Consider the following 21,667-nt stretch of genomic DNA (forward strand, 5'->3'; position numbering starts at 1 on the left):
TAATGTACGTGATAAATTCAGCAGTTTTTACCATGAAAAGAAAGACATTATTTATTCTAATATATAAAACAAAATAGATGTGTGAGCTATCTCATTTCCATAAACATTTAACTTTCGTTAAAAGTATAGGCAGAGGAACTGCATAGTAATGCTATTAATAAAATTGATGACAAAACTGCCAAGATATTCATTGAAATTAATAAAGATGACATTCTTGATTATAAACACAATTTGAATATTATGCCATAATTTTCTATGGTTTACCTTATATTTATAAAGGAGTTTTATTACCACCTATTGTTTTCGACAATTGAGTTTTCAGCCATTCTTTACTGGGCTGTAGTTGAATTTTTAAAATGTTCACTGTCATTGAATCTTCATAAATAAATGTCAGTGTGTGTCTGTTTCTTATACGTCTCCACGTTTCTTGTTCAATTAACACAAAATTTAACACAGTGATAAAGTTCTATTTGTTATTCGTCTACAAACCATTAACTAGATAATCAGACCAACGTCCTGCAATTCCATCTTTCACAAATGCTAATAGTTATCTTTAGTGTTTTAGGACAGTGTTTTCTGTGTATTATTATTCTCTGTTCTTATTGTATCATTTAATTACATTAAAGCATTATTGATTGTAACAATACCTTTAGTACATCAAAAAGTGAGCTTAAGTTTCATGACAGTTGACAGCAAAAAAGAGAAGACCCAGGTGAATATCATATTCTTTGTTTTTCATGTTTTATTTATTATTTATATCAGTGAGTAAAATGTACAAAATAGTAACTTATGAGATAAGGTAAAGTAATTCTTTTTAATATGGTATGCTTGTATGCAGCTCATGGGTTATCTAATGTTTGGGTTTTGGTTCCAGTTTCGGATCTCTTGTGAAAACAATCTTGTGAGGGCTGTTAACGTGTTTAATTTGATTATTCTTTTTTAGGTTTCTGCACAATAAGTTTATGTTCGCTTTGGCAACGTTTCAACTGACACGTGGGTGTTAATTTTGAAGCTCTACCAATAACAAATTTGTTTCGGTTTTCAGTATTTTCAATAGCAATAAAAACGTTTCTCTGATGATGTTCTGGTTTACTGCCAAGTCTTACAGTAATAATTTTATCAACATTGTGAAAACGTCTAGTAGAGGGAGGCCTGATGTTGCTTGACACCTCCCTCTGGATCCAATCAACGTCTCTTATTTCTTTTGAAGCTGGTGTTTCTGCCTGAAGATGTAAATCATAATTAGTGAGGCAACAACACTCATCAATCGAAAAAAATGTTTTAATAACAATAATCAGTTAATAAACATTTTAAAAATATATAATTTATTCTTTATGTAACAATCATTTTACTATTATATGAGTAAAACCAAATAAGTGTTTATATAAAAATTGTAAATTATGAAATTGGTTTAAGATGTCTGATAAACGTTTTCTCGAAACTACGAAATATATCTCAAGCATTAGATTAGTGAGGAAGGTAATATAGAGCAGACAATAGCTTTAAATAATGTTTTACATTTATGTTTTGTACGTTCACAAATACTAACTTGCTAAAACAAGATAAAACTACTGTTATAAACAAATGTTAGTTATTTTCCTCATTTCATTGTTATATAAATTAAACATGAAAAGTTATGTAATCTGAACTACAAATGACTATAAAGAGGAAGAGTTTTCAAACTGTCTTATCATAGTTGTAACACTGAAGTAAATCACGGAGTTTATAGTACTTTAAAATATTCAATAATCTTAGTAAGGTCCAAAAGAAGACGACTGGATATTTCACTAAATGTCTGTAAAACCAATGAAATTTGGCTGACGATAAAAAACAAACACTGTTGTAAAATGTCTCAAAGTGTTATTAACAAGATATGGTGGAATCACTTGTAACAAAATGGTACAAATACACTGGTACTAAACTAAGAATAATAAAATCCACATTTTAAGTAAGTTACCGTGATCTAACGATTCGCAGCAATTATGTGATAACTGTTAAAAACAGAATCAGATGTTCGTAGTTACAACAGAACTTCATTTCAGTGTATGTACGGTTAAAAACACAATAAATTTGACAATATTAACAAACAAAAGGTATATTATAGTTATAGTAAGACACAAAATAACTCACTTTAATATCAGTAGTGGAAATGAAAAATCACGAACGGACATTCTGACCTTTATGTTTTTCAGATGTCATTAATGCTATACATAATAGCAATGGAAGTACCTTTTACACTATCATATATGTTTACGTTTGGTTCTGGCTTTAGCTAAATGGATGATAATTATCTTCCAACATGTAAATAATATTGAAGAAGAGGTGATTGACCAGTTTAACTAGGGTACAGACTTATCAGACCTCAATAGTATCGAACATGTATAGGTCTCTTTTGGAATAAGAATTACATGTATTCAAATGACTGAATGCGTGTTTTTCAGTAGTTGTGGATGTCTTAACAACACTCATTGTAAGCATGCAACATTGATATGATATTGATCACTCAGTTTGACATAGTATGCGTTACATTAAAGTGAAATGTTTCTAACTACACTAAATATTAATCATAAACGTAATATGAATGAGAAATTAATTCAATTTTGAACCAGATACAGATATTCACAGAAATTAAATATAAGAATGGTTGTAATTATTTTATAACAGTAATTTTGCATTAACATTAATAATGTACTATTAATTCTATTATATTTTAGTTGCTTCTTGCAATATATATATAAATATGTAAGTATAAATAAACTTGTATGAAGTGAAAGTTTAACATTAAGAGCAGATCCTTGTTATTAATGGTTATATACTGATGCTGTATAATACTGAGTACTATAAAGTAAAAGAACTTTAAACGTATACGAACCGTTGTTGGTGAATCAGATTTTAATGTCTCTTCAGGTTTGTCATCATTCACGATTGTCCTAACGCATTTCTTTAATTTAGTTTTGTCAGAACCTGAAGCAGGCTTGCTCAGGTTTTCTGTTCTTTCTGTTTTCTTTTCTACTGAGTGATTTTCATTTATTGTTTGCAAGATGGTTGGTTCTGTTTGATTTTCCTTTAACACCATATTCGTTTCTCTTTTATCAAACTTGTTTGTCGAGACCTTCTCACACTCGGGGATCATTGAAACAGCTTCCAAAATGTCTAATTCCCTGGCGGTGGTCTTTTCAATTACAAGCTCTTGGTCTTCTAGCTTTGTGTAGGAAAAAACACCACAAGACCCGAGGACGCGGTTTTTAAGGGCATTCCATTTGCCCCGGGCTTTTTTATTCATCTTGCAGAAGCAACAAAGAACGCTAAACAATAATAAAATAATAATAAATAAAAGTGCGATTTATTTATTTCAGTTTTCTATATAAACAATAGTAATAAAGATCAACTCTAAATAGTTGTGTTTTTTGTTGGTTTTTTTCGTAAACAAACAGATCTACAAAAACACTTGATAAATCACCATACAGAAGTTTGGTGAGAAGTGTTAACTATAATTGAAAAGTTTTTTGTTTTTTTTACCTCATTTGTAAGGTTAATTAAACATATTCAGCTTTACTAGGTTTATATTAGTGTTTTCACAAATTAACTACCAAAGGGGCACTGAACACACTTGACATTTTCAAATATCTAACCCTACTATTCAATTAAAAGATAATTGGGTATTGAGGTCAGATGCTCTCTCACCCCTGTTTCACCTACTTTAATTATCAAGAACTGGAAGATAACATGTAACTTACCACAAAGCAATAAGACAAATCGAAATTAGTGTTAGCTCTTCCATCCACCAAGGATATCTTACAACTGCTGGTTTGGAGGCCCAGGGGAAAGTAAGCTTGAGAACCACTTCAGTTGGATCTTAAGAGAGAGTTGTTTTACACATTGTATCGATTACATAAAACAGAAAGAAAACTTCAAATGTAACTTAATAACAAAGTGTATAATTCTTTAAACTAAAAATAAACTTGATTTAACATATTAAAAATTTCAATTAAATAAATATGATATTTCTTATATATTTTCATATTAAACATTGATAACAACCTTTACAATTTGACAACTGTATATATACATGTTACTTTACACTTTAAACGATAATTAGCAAAGAAAAATGACGCCTGTTGTATTATTTGAGCTCCTTACTAGTAGACAAATAGTACAGTTGTGTAATAACAATAACTATATAGTTATATAACGGGAAATCAGTCAGGTTTTCCAACATATTTACATTGTGAGACGATATATCACGAAACCTACTGACTTTCCATTCCAAATACACGTGATCAGACGATATAAGAAAAATCTAGACATTTTCTTTACAATAATGTACATATTATTCAACTCAGTATAACACAGTGAGTAAAATCAACTTCGATTCACTTAAATTGTAAGAATATATAACACAAATTAAACAAACCGTCTTTCCATTGACTACTTAATAAAGCCAGTTTGTTTAATCGCTATTCACTTTCTGTATTAAGTTTTATAATTAGCTTCTCTTATTATGGTATTATTCTTTTATGCTATCGAATCGTATCCACTAAATGGTAGTTTCTGCGTTTTTTATAACACTATTAAAAACAGTAATTTTTACAAATTTCTCTTTACTCTAAATTTCCCAAATAAAGAACAACACCATTTTGACCACAAACACTGAACGTCGAACGTCACTACTGACGAAGTTTTTTCGTTTACTTGGTAACAATTCTTTCCAATAGTTTTATTCAGAACTTATGAGACGGTGCTTACGTTTTGATAATCCAATGTTATTATTACCTTATATTAAAACATTTGTTTTGTATTTGGACAAATTACTTTATTTTATCACAAAAACGACATTATGTACATAAACTAAACATAGATTTAAGTTATGTTTTGGGACATACACTGTTTTAGTTAAATATCTTTAGTAATAATGTGACACCGTTATGTTTGTTTGTTCTTCAATTTCGCGGACAGCTGAACGAGGGCTTTCAGCGTTAGCCGTTCATAATTTTGAAATGATATGCTGGAGGTAAGACAGCTATTCAATACTATTTGTCGTAAATGTTTGAGCCCATCTTTAAAAACGAGTAGTAGGATTTCCAAGTAAAAGCAAAGCTTTTTAATGCATTAAAAACCATGAAAGTTATGAAGAAATATCGTATTATAACAATCTGCATGAACAAAAATAAACATTTTTAAAATGTTAAGGAAACAATAAAAGAAAACTTTAAAACCCTTTTGTTCCATTACTTCTACAAAGATCTTTATTATCAGCTCCTTCTTCATCAGTAATTTTATCTCCAGGACAAGGTATACAGGCGTCAGCAGCAAATGATGCCATGTAAGTCCCTCCTGGACACGGCAGGCAGTGAGTTTGGAATCCATTGTCATAGTGACCAGGAGGACATGGATCTAAAAGCGTTAAAAGTACAAAGCTAAACATTTATTTACCCAGTGTTAATTTTATTGTTCTAACAACGTCTTTAGTGTCAAAAAACGTATATGTTGAACTAAAATTCCATATTTTTTAAAAGCCTTTCATCTATTTGTGTTTAATGTGAACAGGTTAAAGTAATTGAGTATCATATATACTTACAACACCTGTAAACATCTCTTTGGTATCCACGAGTACAGTTGAGATTCTCGGCTGGAATATACACTGGAGAAAACAACATAGAGTTAATATTTTTATTAGCACGTTTTGTGTCACCGTTGAAATTTTAAGGTTTTTCACAATGAGCACGACGCACTAGTTATAATATTAATTATAACTCACTCTGTAAAATAACAATATTAATGTTACTTTTCGTGAAAAAAATAAAACGTGTCAAAACAGTTTCTTAACAGTAGACTTTTGTTTCTTCATGTACTTCCTGATTAAGTTAACTTATGAAACCAATCACACAAACTTGGAAATTTATGAAATTACACACGATCTTTTTTTTATTGATACATTAGATTTCCGTTGGTGTTTCCCTTGCAAAATTCTTATTTGTCACAGTTAAACGTTAAACTGTTGTTATTGTTTATGTTAATATCAGTTATGAAAATACAGGTTATTTTGGGAATATTACGTTCGTAAAATGTATCAGTGTATGATTGTGTCTTGCAAACATCAAAATATCAAATAATATCCTTATAATGCAGAAGTTGGATGAAATGCATTCCGAGAAAATTTTTCATTTAAAGTTAATATAAAAGTAAATACTTAATTTTTTGCGGATTTATCAAGATAAATAATATAGCGATCTAACACCTTTCACTGTAAATTTATAATATTGTTTATTCAAAATACGTTCTCAAAAAACTTCGTAGATATGATTTGTATCTTTAGAGTACAAAAGATTTTGCTTCAACATTCACAAGTTGAGTTCATTATATCAAAATAACTTTGGAGCCTCATCACTTCTCTCTACAGGTTTACCATAATCCATCTAGTCTCTGATCACATAGAAATCTATAATTCTTACATCAGTGAGGTGACTGGTGTGTCTGTGTGTACAATAACATGCATATCTATCTAATTACTCAGCGGTTAGAAGACTGAGATATTTTTTTACGTACCATCGCCTGGGACACTTCAGCGGTTTTTATCTCTGACATTTGTGTTCGTACGACTTGTTGTAGGTCTTTTTCCGAATTATTCTGGCTAACCAAAATTATTTCTTCGATGCTCTTACGTACAATAAATATCTTTGTTTCGAAAAATTTAAATTCTCATTTGAATATATTTTCATGATATGGGCATATTTTACATTGGAAAGGTCTGTTACATACCTTTCCCAAAAGCTACCAATTTTCGGTTACATTACACCATTTAAGAAATGTTATATCAGATCGAGTCACATTATATGACAGGTTGCATATTCAAAACTGTTTTGGTATGGCTTACTAATCCCTATAAACTATAAAGTATTATTGCTATGAACATCAGTGGCAGCCTCTGACTAATACTGTATGTTTATTACAGGAGTACCGATAAGATTACGAGTTCGTCTTCATCACTGCCCTGAAATAACTCTTTTCAGGGCATCTTTAGCATCAACTAATGGAATGTGATACATCTTCCAAGAGTATATTATGGCTGTCAATATCAACATCTGCATCTTGGAGTTGGGCAATATCACCCATTACTGGAGTCCTGATTAGATGGATCAGTATATGCACGAACAAAGAGTGTAGTATTGATGGTAACATTTAAAGTAATTATATGTGGATATGTTTACCAATACTTATTCATACCACACTCCAACATCGACATTTCCTATCATTAAAATTAAGAAAAACTGATTTCATGTTATCTCTAAAGTAATAATTCCTTGTAAGTACTTTTAACATTATTGTAATAATCTATTTCATGCATTTATATTTCTGAGGAACCCATTTGAAGCTAATAAATTTTGCAGACGTTCTACAATGGGTAATTTAAAACTTATTACAGAATTCATATGTAGTTCGATGTTTCTAGGTTATAAAGTGACTAGGAAGGAGATTTGAGATAACGGTGATATAGAGAAACCTCAGTCAACAACACGATACCCACCCTGTCAATAACCCCAAATACAATAAACAAAATACTTAAATTCTTGTAAAAAAAATAAAGCAAATACAATACTAATGTCATTTATAAAATACTTTATGGCAACTTCCACGTATTTTACGTCAGAGAAACAAGCCCGAAACTCAAAACAACATTCATGTAACACAAAAAAAAATAGAATTTCACGTTTTTAAATTTGACACTGCAACTCAAATAAATATACTACAGGTAACATTTAAATTCCAAACAGAGAATCCAACATCATTAGACGATAAACCAAATAATTCCTTGTAATACAAGAGCAAACACACATTAAACCAATATAAAGAAACACTTTTATATCTATATTAATAAAATATAATAAATCTTGTTCGATGTATTATAGTTTGAAGATGATACTTTTAATTTTCAAGATTTTATAATTTACAAAATATTCTGAGAATACTAAGAGTAATGCAGATAGTATTAATAGAAAATTACACGAAGGTTGTTAAAAACTATAATATGAAAATAAGACAGTTCAATTTTCATTACAATTAAATGATATAAAAGATAACGTATCGTTTTATGAACGAAATCGATAAAAACACAATTTAATTAACGTAGATGGGAGTATTTTAAAATTCCTATCTGGTGCAGTAACAACAGTTTGATCAACAGAGACAATTCTATAAAGAAATTATTTACTTTGTAGGTGAAAAAGGGCCCGGCATGGCCAAGCGCGTAAGGCGCGCGAATCGTAATCCGAGGGTCCGAGTTCGCGCCCGCGTCGCGCCAAACATGCTCACACTTTCAGCCTGGGGGTGTTATAATGTAACGGTCAATCCCACTTTTCGTTGGTAAAAGAGTAACCCAAGAGTTGGCGGTGGGTGGTGATGACTAGCTGCCTTCCCTCTAGTCTTACACTGCTAAATTACGGACGGCTAGCACAGATAGCCCTCGAGTAGCTTTGTGCGAAATTCCAAAACAAACAAACAAATTGAAGGTGAACAAACGAATAATATGAATTATTTGAATCAACCAACTGAAAACCATGATTAGAAAAGTCTTCAGATCATTGGTAAGTATCACTAATATATCAATTCATAGAGAAAAACAAAATAAAATATACAAAACAAGAGCTGAGATGTTAGTTTTCAAAGACAAAATTCAGAATAATTGACAGTAGTTAGCTTTTACAGTGGAAAACAGTGGATCGGAGTTAGCTATGTTAGTACAAGCGCTGTATGTGACCGCAAATAGAAAGTTAAGTTCTTGCTTTCTACTCTAAGTAAGCTATCAAATCTATTAAGCAAAGATTACCTCACACTTATAGTTTGTGGCCCCTACACATAGTTATCAGATTTTCATTTATTACACGTGGACTGACATTACTACAGCTACAATTAGAGGTACCTTGAAAATGTTTGAATAAATTGAAAAGAAATGCACTTATTATAGCTGTAATAATATCAGTCCACGTGTAATACATGAAAATCTGACAACTATATGTAGGGACCACAAACTGTAAGTATGAGGTAATCTTCTTTCACTTTTGTCTAATATATTTGATAGCTTACTTGGAGTAGAAAGCAAGAACTTAACTTTCTAATTAACTGTAGAGAATGAAAAGCTTTTCGAATGATCAAGCACACATAGTTTTTCTTATAACAAAACCACATCGGGCTATTTACTGTGTCCACCGAGGGCAATCGAACTCCTGATCTTAGCGTTGTAAATCCATAGACTTACCGCTGTCCCATCGGGAGACTATTTCATTAAAACAATAACTCCATGAACATAGTTATTTAATGTTAAGTGTTAACTGATTTTATCTGTTGTCAGTCCAAAACTGGTTGCTTATCAGTTCGATTATAAGACTATAATCGTAACGTTTTTTTTAATTAATGATTAAATGGTACAATAGATTATATTACACGTTTTTAAGCTGCGAGTTTTTGTTTCTATTTTTCTCTGTAAATATGCACTCTACTTAAACTAAAGACATACTTATACGACTTGGATTTAAATTTATTCATAAAGAATGTGAAAAAACAACGTATTTGCGAGTCATTTGAAAATAATAGAATCAATTTAAAAGAAAACACCAGTTTTAATAAATGAAGTTTTAATTAAAATTCCTTTTAACCAAAGATTTGTTATATTTTTTTAAATTACGATGGTTTGTTTGTTTTTGAATTACGCTCAAAACTACACGAGGGCTATCTGCGCTAGCCGTCCCTAATTTAGCAGTGTAAGACTAGAGGGAAGGCAGCTAGTCATCACCACCCACCGCAAACTCTTGGGCTACTCTTTTACCAACGAAAAGTGGGATTGACCGTCACATTATAACACCCCCAGGCTGAAAGTGTGAGCATGTTTGGCGCGACGGAGATGCGAACCCGCGACGCTGAAATTACGAGTCGCACGCCTTAACACGCTTGGCCATGCCGGATCCTGACAGCATCTGAATCAAGATTTACATGTATTTATACTAAATTTATACAAAAATATTTAGAAATACTTTTTTCGAGATTTGCGACTGTAATATAAATCCCTTTCACGTATCAGCCCTCAAATATATTCTACCATCATGTTTTCGTTATACACGCTCCCAAGTCACAAAAGCAAAGTTTGAAGACAATAGGCCTTTTCCATTTACTTTAGGCATAAGCAATCAGGATATAACATTTTTTGCCCAGGAACAAGAAAAGGTAAAAAATTTTCTTACATAGTGTAATCTTACGTATACGCAGGCAATTAATTTTTAAATCAATACACATGGTGAGTGAAATATCAAACGAAAAGGTTATGGCTGAAAGAAATTTAAAAGCAAGATGGACGATATCAATTTAGATGCTATTTCTGTTAAATTAGTACAGTTTAATAAATGAAAATATGGTCTAAAAGAAAACACCATGAATTTACCTCTGACATCATGTTTGTAATCACCTTCACGATTTTTGCATGTGTAAATTCCCGCGTCTTCAAATTGGATGTGGGTTAGCACTAATTTGCCACCGTATTTTATTTGCGTTCTCTCACTATTAATAACTTTTCTTTGAGATTTGAGTACCAAATAACTGGTTCTTCTCTCGCTTGGTTTGAACATATTAATGTAAGAGTAGAACCACGTTCAATTTCGTAGACGAATGTAAAACCTGAAACAAGCAGGAAACTACCGAAAATATAAAATAATTGAATGTAATTAGCCATTGAAATCTCTCTGCACTGTACTCTTTGTAAGTCACTTTCTGTATTGTTTCTAAGTGAAATATCAGTGTTACTATGCGCACAAAGTATTCTTGTTTGAATGACGTCATGAACTGAAGTAACATTGTGAGGTAGAAAAACGTTTTACTAACAATAATGATTGCAAAGTTTATTGTTTTCTGTAGTGTGAAAGACGCTTGAACTGAGAAATTATATTCATGTTTATGTTATGCATAATTTAGATTTAATAAACAATAACAACACTTGCCTAAGAGTTCAACTTGAAATTTAGGTAAAAGCAAATAAAATTTATACGGAATTTTTCTATGCAATTTCTTCTGACAATACAAATCTTAGTCGGCATTTATGATATAAACCATAATAAGACTGCTAACAGATGTCTCATGATACATATAAATTATAATTGAGTAGTTATAAACCTACAAACACTGTAACAATATTTAAATTAAAAAATCAGTTAAAGAATATTCACATATATAACTTATGTGACAAATACTGCATTCCATGGTGTTATATAGGGATTAATGACTACAATTAGCTGTATTAATATTTTGTTCTTCAAAACTAATAAGATTTCAATAGTTTGTTTTTTGAATTTCGCACAAAGCTACTCGAAGGCTATTTGTGGTAGTCGTCCGTAATTTAGCAGTGTAAGACAAGATGGAAGGCAGCTGGTCATCACCTCCCACAGCCAACTCTTGGGCTACTCTTTTACCAACGAATAGTGGGATTGATCATCACATTATAACGCCACCACGGCTGAAAGGCGAGCATGTTTGGTGCGACCGGGATTCGAACGCGCGACCCTCGGATTACGAGTCGAACGCCAGATAGCCCTCGAGTAGCTTTGTGCGAAATTCCAAAAAACCCAAACCAAACCATGCTTCTAGATTTTTAAGTTGTTCATTTCTCAGTTAAACAACCAAACACTGAGAACAATAGCATGCAAAACTAACGTATAATTCAATTACAAGATAGTACATGAATGAAATCCTTTGTTAAATGTAATTTTTGTTACTGTGACACTTCGGTTTTTGAAACGTAGATTTATATTTCTATAAATCTTCAATTTCATAAATATCTTGTTACGTATTTCTCTTCGTCTTTGAAGTGTGTTCTTGGATATTAAAGGAGGTCCACAGTGCAGCTTAACAGTATGGGGTTCACTGTAATGGGGCTTTATTTATATACGTATAAGTCTTTGGGCCCTTTTTTATTATGGCTGACATTTTAATTAATATTTCTGAAAAGATGTCTACGAATTTGTGTCATTCGCTTATTCTAGATCTTTCTACAAGCCTATACAATGCGCATGCACATTATATACTGTACAGTATAAATCTGAGCATCACTTGCTGTCAGCGGCAGTTCAGTTTTTTCATGTTAAGAACGTGTGTACACTTTTTACAGAGATCCTTTTATTATGCGTGAGAAAAGAATGTGTGATGATACCGAGCCAAAGAAACCTAACTAGCACGAAACAAAGGAATAAATGAACCATCTGTAAGACTGTTCAATGAAAGAACCAGTAAAAAACAGTATTGAATGGCTACCAACTGTTTTGCCTCGAAAACAATCGTAAAGAAAAGGAGCTCTCTAATGGTGAATATGGAACGTCTGCTATCAATATGATTAGAAGATTGTAATCAGAAACGAATTCCTTTAAGTCAAATGGAAATTCAAACGAAAGCTACGAGCCTTTTAAACGCCTTAAAAGAGAACGATGGAGAATGGGGAACTAATGAAATATTTTCGGCAAGCCGTGACTGGTTCTTTTGTTTTAAGCAAACACTCTGGTTTCCATAATGTTCGTATTGCAGGCGAAAGTTCAAGTGTAGACAAAGATGCTGCTGAAAAATTTACAAATGAATTTATAGAAATTATTAAAAAGTTCGGTACAAAGATAACCAAATATGAAACGGGTTTATTTTGGGGAAAATATGCCTTCTAGAACTTTCCTATCAGAAAATGAAAAAAACTTGGCCATGTTACAAGCGTTAAAAGATCGTTTAACACTTGTTAGGCGGAAATGGATCTGGCGATTTTAAATTAAAACCTGTGTGCTTGTGTATCGTGCGGAAACCCCCCGAACACTAATCAGCTGTGCAAAGAAGACTCTCTCAGTTGTTTGGCGATGAAATAAAAAAAGCATGGGTCACAAAACCTTTGTTTGAAGACTGGTTAAAAAAGTTATTTTTGTCCTGCAGTTGAACATTACTGCACAAGAAAACAACTTGAACTTTAAAGCCATCCAACGGGACTTTGTGACTTTAATGAAAATGTCAAAATTCATTTTCTTCCACCCAATACAACATCTCTACTGCAATTAATGAATCACGGTGTCATTGCGACGTTTAAAGCTTATTATTTGAAGCGAACTTTCTCTCAAGCAATAAAGACTACAATTACAGAAGCTGCACTATCTTCGACTAAATTCTGGAAAAATTACATCATCAGAAGTGCTATCGAGAATATCAACGAAGCGAGAGTAACATGAGATCAATATGGAAGCACGTTCTGCCTGATTGTACAAGCTTTAAAAATTTTCCACTGGCTGGTTGAGGCTGAAAAGGCCCGGCATGGCCTAGCGCGTTAAGGCGACGACTCGTAATCCGAGGGTCGCGGGTTCGCGCCCGCGTCAGGCCAAATATGCTCGCCCTCTCAGCCGTGGGGGGGCGTTATAATGTGACGGTCAATCCCACTTTTCGTTGGTAAAAGAGTAGCCCAAGAGTTGGCGGTGGGTGGTGATGACTAGCTGCCTTCCCTCTAGTCTTACACTGCTAAATTAGGGACGGCTAGCACAGATAGCCCTCAAGTAGCTTTGTGCTACTCAAAACAAACAAACAAACTGAGGCTGAAAAAAATGTATAGAACAAATATATTGTAGAGAAAAGTTAATTGCCACTTGACAGCAGTAGAAAGAACTTCGGTCTACTAGATTTAATGAATGGGCTGTACAAGGCACATATATGGCAAACTTATTTTCTTCTAAAATCTTTTGCTGCATATCCTTATAACCCCCAGACATGTTAGCAGCATTGTCATAAGACTGACCCCTATATTTTGTAAAATTAAGTTTGCAAACTTCACGTAATTACTGCAATACCTGGTTTGCCATTTCATCAGTCATATGACTTTTTAGTTCCAGAAAGGTTAAAAAGCATTCAATAGGCTGCCCATTTTTTAAGTATCGAGTACAACTCTTAACTGATCTATATGTGATAGATCTGGCGTCGAGTCAACTGACAAGCTAAAATAACCAGAAGAAGTTACTTTATCAACAACGAATGTGTGGACCTTCTGAACCATTGGTTCAATGTGTTCTTCACAGGCGGTTTTGGACAAGTATGAAGGATTTCCTTTTCCAGAATTTCCATATTTACAAATGTGTCCTGCTAAAAAATGGATCAAACTGACTTATGAGCTCAAGTAGCTCTAAAAAATTCCCATTCTGCAGTGAACCAAATTTCATCTGTTCTGTGAAAAGCCAGGCTACGTTCAGCTAACGTACAAATAACAACTATTGCATGCTCCAAGACATGCTCCCAGTAATCGCACTCTTCTTTTAATTTGTTTTTCCAACTCTTGTTGCAAGTCTAAACCTTGTCTGTAAGTTAAGTATGTTAACATAGAGTTTCGGTGAGTAGTGCTTCTTTCATGATGATCAATTACAATAGTATTTCGCCAGTCACTGAACCCTTCTATTTCAACAAAACACGAGGAAAATTTAGGGACAATGAGTCGATAGTAAATACAATAACCACTCTCTCTTGTATTACTCACCATTGGTTTTTACCCCAAAGAAAAGTTTTTGCAAACAGTATTTCATTGGTTTGCTACTACTGAAAATCCAGCAAGATTTAACAAATGACCCATTGTGGTGTTAACAGTCAGTGGGTCCACAAGCACTCCAATAAGCCACATCAGCAGCAGAGAAATCGAGCCACAACCCTGGATCTTTTGCTTTAGTTTCTTCATCTTTTGTAGACTGAAGCATTTTACCATAGTTCAGCAATATTCATTTTCAGAAATTATTTCAACTTTAAACTCTTATAGAGCAACTTGCATCAACATTAACACGAGAGATATCTGGAGAATTTACAAGCATAGTAAGATCAATTGTGAAAGTTGTTCCAGTTGAGCAAGCCTGTGACACCTCAACGTCACCATGACGTTCTGATCTTCAAGTGGACAAAGTGGTACTTGTAGGTGTGAAGCTTGGTTCAAATTTAATCATGTCAAAGTCAGATACAGTACAAGTGACTTCTCATGGTTTTGATGTGGAAGATCTTGTTGTGTAAGTGCAGTGAAAAAATTAATCTGCTATCTAGTCTTGGCCACTAAATCCAAAGCCTTTTGTTGGTTCTCTTTTGCCAGTTTTTTCTTTTGTGCACCACTTAAATGAACATGTTTCATCTTGCAGTCTGAAAAATACAGAAAAAAAACACACAAAATAATACGGATAATATATAATTATAATGATAAGAAAAACACTGAAATTTATAAAGAAAAAATTCGTAAGACAGTCAAACATACTAAACTCTAGGTCTACATTTAGACAAAGACAAAGAAAGTTATCCTAAGGTCCAGGTCCATCAGCACATAAACATGAATTCATAAATACATTTATTGACTTGCTGTATTATGATATGTTGAAAACCATTCATGACTGGCCTCAATCTATTTTAGAAAAATTAATTTTCAGTCATTGCAAAAGTTTCATTTCGGTTGTTGTTATGGTAGCTGATTGCAAGAAGCAATGTCAAAGGCTAGAGTACTTTAATCCTAATATCTGAAGAATGAGTTGTAACCTCAACTTTTCTTTTGAGCTCAGATTTGACCTGGGACTATTAGATGAGCCAACAAACCATGCATCAACAAAATAGGCATATGTCTGAAACTTTACTTACATGCCTGGATGCGAAGGTAAATTCAAAACGACAGCCTTACACTGGGAATAGTCCACTTCATTATTCCAGGCTACAGTAGCGTTTCCAGTGTACTTACACTAAACTAGTTACAGTATTTAGGCCTAACGTTATTGTCACTCAGTTCTCAGATAACATTAACATTAGGCCTAATGCTGATACAGGGTGGCCCGTAAGTTCCTACCCATCCATATGTTATTATGTTATATTCAATTACGCATGTATTATGTATTCGTTTCTTTTTTTCAGAGAAATATGGCCGATGTAAGCCCATTTATACTTGAAAATGTCTCACAGAACATGGCGTCGCATCATATTATGCAGCGAGAATGAGGGACAGCACACAGATACACTGGATACATAAGATATATTGATGGGTAGAGACTTACGGGTCACCCTGTACATTGCAACTGAGGCCACTAACGTTAAGCCTAGTACTTAGTACTAACCTTGCTCACATGAACTTGTTCAGTTTATGCACTATTTTCAATCCTAAATTGATTTTCTTGATTTTTCAGTTCTTTACATTATCTTCGTATGACCACGATGACACATTACTGTACTACTACTAGTAGTATGGTATAAACATTGCAATGTTAAGAACCTTGTTATCGAACATGTCGAACGAAGTCTTACATAATTTAACCTAAAAGATCAAATTATCGCCTTTAGACTGCTCCGATCTTTCAATTGTTTTCCCAGCTTTTTAGAAATGTAATACAACACATAGTGATCTGAATTTATAGTCACAAAATAGTTGAATTACACCTGAAAGTTTGTCTTCGTTGTATTTGTGTTTCTGTCTCGGATTGTTCGTTCGTCTCATAAAAAAATATCACCAGAAGGCACCCTTGTACTTATCTCCTTAGTAAATCTCAGCTTCAAATTTGCTTATATTATTACATAATTACAAGGGTATACATACATGCCCAAATGCTCTTACAGGTTACATGTAATATATGAACGGTAGCATTGCTACAGTAGCATTCCTTTCTAAAATTTTTCTTGGTATGATAAATTACAAAACATGTACTCACAAACAAAGTTTTTTAACAGCAAGCTATTTGAAGCCAAAAAACTTCCGGCTCAGAAAACTTCAGTGAAAAACACACTTATAAAGCAATTCTAAGGCAAATAAAACCAAAACAAACAAGACAATATAAGGCACGAAAACAAAACCGAAAAAAACATTAAACTAGCCACGTCTCTGAACACATCTGTTACCATTTCGTTTGACTTATATTTCTGTGGTATTATTCTCTTTTGTTTCTGTAGATGTGACTGAATAAAGCAGTAAAAGATAAAACAAAACAGTTCCACTGCCTATAATTTCTTATAAATAGCCACAGCAGAAGAAATGATTGAGAAAAATATTTCATCTGCAAGGTTAGATAGACATCATAACATGTGATCATCTTTTACCTGAAGTTTTATCAACATTTTGTACCGCTCTTTACAGTAATCTTTCGCAAATCAATTACTTCTTACTTCAGATACATAGTTTGGTAGATTCTCGAAACTTTAGTCACTAACCGAGCCAAAGAAAACTTTTTTAACAATGCAGAGTAAAATCAAGCACGGTAGATAAGAGCAATTACAAAAAAAAAATCAACAAAAGTTGAGTGTGGTAGTGAAAGAGATAAGGGCATTATAACTAAGGGGAAATCTCTGTGGTTATCCCTTCCATTGTTGCCCTAATCATGTGCGTATTTTGCGTAATGGTTAATCCAGGGCTGCTTTAGTTGATTGTTAAGCCTTTATAGCAGGGGTGTGCAACATTTTTCGTCGGTGGGCCATATAACCAACTTCATCAATCAAGCGGGGCCACTTAAAAAACAAGCTTATTCGTGTACATCCACAATAAATTAAAAAAAATTCTCAAAATGCAAGCAATAATATTTTATATTTTTGCATGAGTGATCATTTTAGTGCGACACTTGAAATTTAGAGTCCTTGCAGAGCTTGTCAATATCAGCTTTGACAGAAGTGGTTGCCACTCTTAACTGACTGGTCAAATGTTCATCAGTCAGCTGACTTCTACATTTGGTTTTGATGAGCTTCATTTTGGAGAAAAATTGCTCACAGCAGTAGGTGCTACCAAAAAGGGAGGCAATTCTTTGTGCATGACGGGACAAATTGGGAAACTTTTCACGTACACAGAGTTTGTAAAAGTCTAGCAAACTGTTTTCAGAGAATTTCCTTTTAGTGTCCATGTCAGCCTGCAGTTCAATGAGTTCCATTTGGCAATCATCAGGACTGTCTTCCACTGCCAAATCAAAAGGTTGAGCGAACAATTTCAATCTAATTTCAGTTTGTCTGAAATCTGGAAATCTGTTTGCAAACTCATCACGCAGCTTTTGTACACTGGTTCCATATTTGGTGCAATCCAGATTAGGAAATTCCAGTTTCCTGGTTGCAAGAAATGTAAAATGGGTCAATATGGCTCTTCTCAACTGAACCTGGAAAAGTTCCAATTTCTTCTCAAAAGCACAAATATGCTCAAACAACTTATTCACAAGTTGACTTTTCCCTTGTAGTTTTAAGTTTAAATCAGACAGATGCTGTGTAATGTCTGTGAGGAATGCTAAGTCATTCAGCCAGTTCTCATTGCTCAAGAAGTCCACATTCTGACGTTTGCTCTCCATGAAGAACTTAATCTCCTCTCGCAGATTCCAGAATCTCTTCAAAGTAGCAGCTCTACTAAGCCAACGTACAGCAGAGAAGTACAAAACATCTGAATACTCACTGTCCAGCTCATCTAAAAAGTTTTAAATTGTCGATGATTTAATCCTCGTGTTCGAATATAATTTACGCATTGGACGACATTTTTCATGACTTCTGCAAAATCCAGAACTTTGGTGCACAAGCTCTCTTGGTGAATAATGCAATGGCTGACAACTACGTCTTGTGCTCCAATTGCAGTTAGAAATTTCTTGGTGAATCCATTTGTCCTACCTGTCATGGAAGGAGCACCATCTGTTGTAACACCACATAATTTATAAGGATTCAGTTCAAACTTTTCTACAACCTTAAGCACTTGTTCACAAATATCCTGTCCTGTGGTTGTGGAGGAAAGGCTTGCCATATCTAAAAACTCTTCGAAAACATCAAAGCCTGCAGTAACAGCTCTGATGAAAATGACAAGTTGGGATGTGTCATTGATATCAGTGCTTTCATCCAAAGCCAGACTGAAAGCTTCACACGAATTCAATCTCTCTTTCAAAGTTTCTTTGATGTCCTCTGAAAGATCTTTTGTCCTGCGTGAGACAGTAAAGCGGGAAAGGCTAGTTTGCTCCACCAAATATTTTTTCTCTGGACATGCATATTCTGTGAATATTGTTAAACAATTTTAATAAATTCTCCATCACTGAAAGGCTTTCCCTTTTCTGCCATACATTCACAAAGCTTAAAACTCAGTTTTGTCACCAGTTCTGAATTTTTCTTGAAAGTGGTAAAACACCTTGTTGCTTTTCAATGGATGTTTTAAATGTTCAATTTTGTCCTTTCGTGCCTGACCAACAATTTCATCAAACTGGGAGGAGTGCTTAGTTGCGTAATGTCGCTTAATATTGTACTCTTTCATGACTGCAATTGTAGTTTGACAGACGAGGCAGACAACACCTTGATTATGTGGGACAACAAGATATTTTGTGCACCATTCACTGTTGAATAACCTTCCCTCATCATCAATTTTTCGTTTCTTAACTGCTGACATTTTACTAGCCCTGAAATCAAAACAAAAATTATTCTCACGAAAATAGCAAAGTAGAAAAAAACATAGAATTTATTTACACATGGAACCTCTTATGGACAGAAACACATGTTTCTAAATTGGCATCCCGATCATAGCCTTCCGGTACTTAAATTAATTGAGAATAGCAAAATACAGTGTGACCTCGCCTATTCGCGGTTCGCCATTCGCGGCCCCGCATATTCGCGGGTTATGCGCGAACTGCGTTTTGTAGGTCACAGAGACTGAAAGGGCTTTTCGAGGAGATTTCTGTTGTATTTACTCAATCAAGCCGTTTTATCAATTGTCGTCTTCACCAAACAAGATTGGACTGCTATTAGCTGACTGCCTCAGCTTCCCCAACAACGCAAACGGCAAAGCACAGCCCGGTAACGCACGGTACAATTTAGTGAAATACATAACAGTATGCAATATTGCTACATTATTACTGCATCAATGAGTATAAGTATCATTAGTGTTTGGGAAGCATTTCATATAGTATATAATCGCATACATATACGTTTTAAAACTGCGTCCAATATTCGCGGTTTTTCGATATTCGCGGGAGGGTAAAGAACGTAACCCCGCGAATAACGAGGTCACACTGTACATAGAATCAGATGCATCTGAAAGCAAAAATTTTAATAAATTCAGTAAAGTCACAACAATATGCTAAATAATAATCAATTTACCTTCAATCTCTTGTAGTAACTGTAAAAGGTAATAAAATTTTCACCAATAATGAATGACGGACAGCAGAGGTTAGGGCGAAGGCGAGGTTCAGGACATGACGTTGAGTCGTAGACAATAGTGCTAGTGCACGTCACCTATTCATGCCCTAAGGAGGCCGACCAATCGAATTCGGCCTGCTCCTCTCTAGCAAAGATAATTTTAGAAGTTTGTCGAGTCGAAGCCTAGGAATCCCGTAGGATCGATGCTTTTAAAAATATTCCATTTGCGTTGGATTACAGATCAGGCCACATGGTTAGATTACAACAACTAGGGCCACACTAAATGACTTGGCGGGCCGGGTTGTGGCCCGCGGGCCGCCTGTTGCACACCCCTGCTTTATAGCATGTGATTTTACGTATGAATGATGATAATACTAATCTTTAAGAGGAAGTTAAACTTGCAAGTTTGTTGCGGGGATTAAGTTCATTTTTGCAGAGAATTTCCTTTATACTTTGTTTTAAACTTTTGATTTGAAGTTCTTCTGTGATATATTTGAATTTTTGGTCTGGTTGTTGTTTTGTATTAAGGACAAAGCTACACAATGGGCTATCTATGCTCTGCTCATCACGAAACCCAGTTTTTAGTGTTATAATTCCGCAGACATACCGCTGAGCCACTGGGGGGCTTTTTGGTCTGGAAGTATACTTTTATTTTTAGGAAGGTTGGTGTCAATTTTTCTAATCTGCAAGTTTTGTAAACGTTAAATTTCGCATCATATTTTTTTGTAATTAAATAAATTTCTTATTTTCTATTTCGCCATAACAGAATCAGATTCTTTCGATAAAGCTTACGTTGGTTAGTGGTAACTTTAGGCTTAGCTGTTTCTTTGTTTTGTTTTTTTAAGATACGTCAAACGGAAGTTATGCTGTAATTTTTATTTTAAAAGATTAGATATAAATATATACTCAGTACTCTCTTTGGCGAAATAAATTATTTTCGCTACCTTTTACAATACTCACAATAATATATCAATTATTAGGCCTATATTAAATGTAAGGCTTCCACGACGATTAACTTCCCTTTTTACTTTTCTTTGGCCTATTTCCGTTTTGTAACATCTCGTCTGCTAATTTTTGTCTGTTTCTATACTTTTACCATTCCAATCACACTATTTATTTATCTTTAGCGTAGATAGTCTAATTGCTTTGCGCCATGAAACAGCAAACCAAACTATTTATCTTTATTACACCTAATCGTCTGTTTTCTGTATTCTACACATCAAAAAATTTCACGCGACACTCGATAATCTCTGCATCAATGAGTTACAAACAATGTGTACGACCCCCTATCGAGTTTCGTAATTAAATTTGTCATAATGTTTACTTTAAATTAATTTATTGTGACTCTCATGTTACAAATAAAGCTAAACAATCATTAAGTATTTATTCTTAAAATAAATTGTATAATTTATTTGATAAACATATAATCTTACGTAATTATATATATATATGACTTATCCCACGTTACGTGCCCCGGCATTGTCAGGTGGTTAGGGCACTCGACTCGTAATCTGACAGTCACGGGTGCGAATCCACGTTAAAC

General features: G+C 33.8%; 1 protein-coding gene across 3 annotated transcripts; it reads right to left on the minus strand.

Annotated features, from left to right (window-relative positions):
- Positions 1–784: 784 nt before the first annotated feature.
- Positions 785–21,392, minus strand: LOC143243174 (uncharacterized). Of its 3 annotated transcripts, none has more exons than XM_076486968.1 (7): positions 21,085–21,389; positions 14,519–15,159; positions 5,579–5,641; positions 5,233–5,394; positions 3,738–3,855; positions 2,873–3,305; positions 786–1,223 (listed from the first exon to the last, which is right to left on the minus strand). In XM_076486968.1, exons 2-7 carry the CDS (start codon positions 14,562–14,564, stop codon positions 930–932), a joined length of 1,116 nt encoding a protein of 371 aa, XP_076343083.1. In that variant the 5' UTR covers positions 14,565–15,159; positions 21,085–21,389; the 3' UTR covers positions 786–929. The 3 variants fall into 3 exon arrangements, with proteins under 3 accessions (XP_076343085.1, XP_076343083.1, XP_076343084.1); XM_076486969.1 differs by lacking the exon at positions 21,085–21,389 and adding an exon at positions 17,086–17,400 and having other exon boundaries at positions 915–1,223; XM_076486970.1 differs by lacking the exon at positions 14,519–15,159 and having other exon boundaries at positions 785–1,223; positions 21,085–21,392.
- Between the last annotated feature and the right edge of the window lie 275 nt (positions 21,393–21,667).

This window comes from Tachypleus tridentatus, unplaced genomic scaffold (genome assembly GCF_004210375.1).
Source record: "Tachypleus tridentatus isolate NWPU-2018 unplaced genomic scaffold, ASM421037v1 Hic_cluster_2, whole genome shotgun sequence".
Lineage (NCBI taxonomy): Eukaryota > Metazoa > Arthropoda > Merostomata > Xiphosura > Limulidae > Tachypleus > Tachypleus tridentatus.

What these genes read in the sequence shown, in the direction of transcription:
- LOC143243174 (XM_076486968.1), bottom strand. Translation starts at nt 14,564, where the DNA reads ATGAAATACTGTTTGCAAAAACTTTTCTTTGGGGTAAAAACCAATG. An exon ending in CTTTGGGGTAAAAACCAATG is followed by an intron (nt 5,642 to 14,518) that starts GTGAGTAATACA and finishes TGTTTTCTCCAG; the next exon opens with TGTATATTCCAGCCGAGAAT. An exon ending in AATCTGATTCACCAACAACG is followed by an intron (nt 1,224 to 2,872) that starts GTTCGTATACGT and finishes TTACATCTTCAG; the next exon opens with GCAGAAACACCAGCTTCAAA.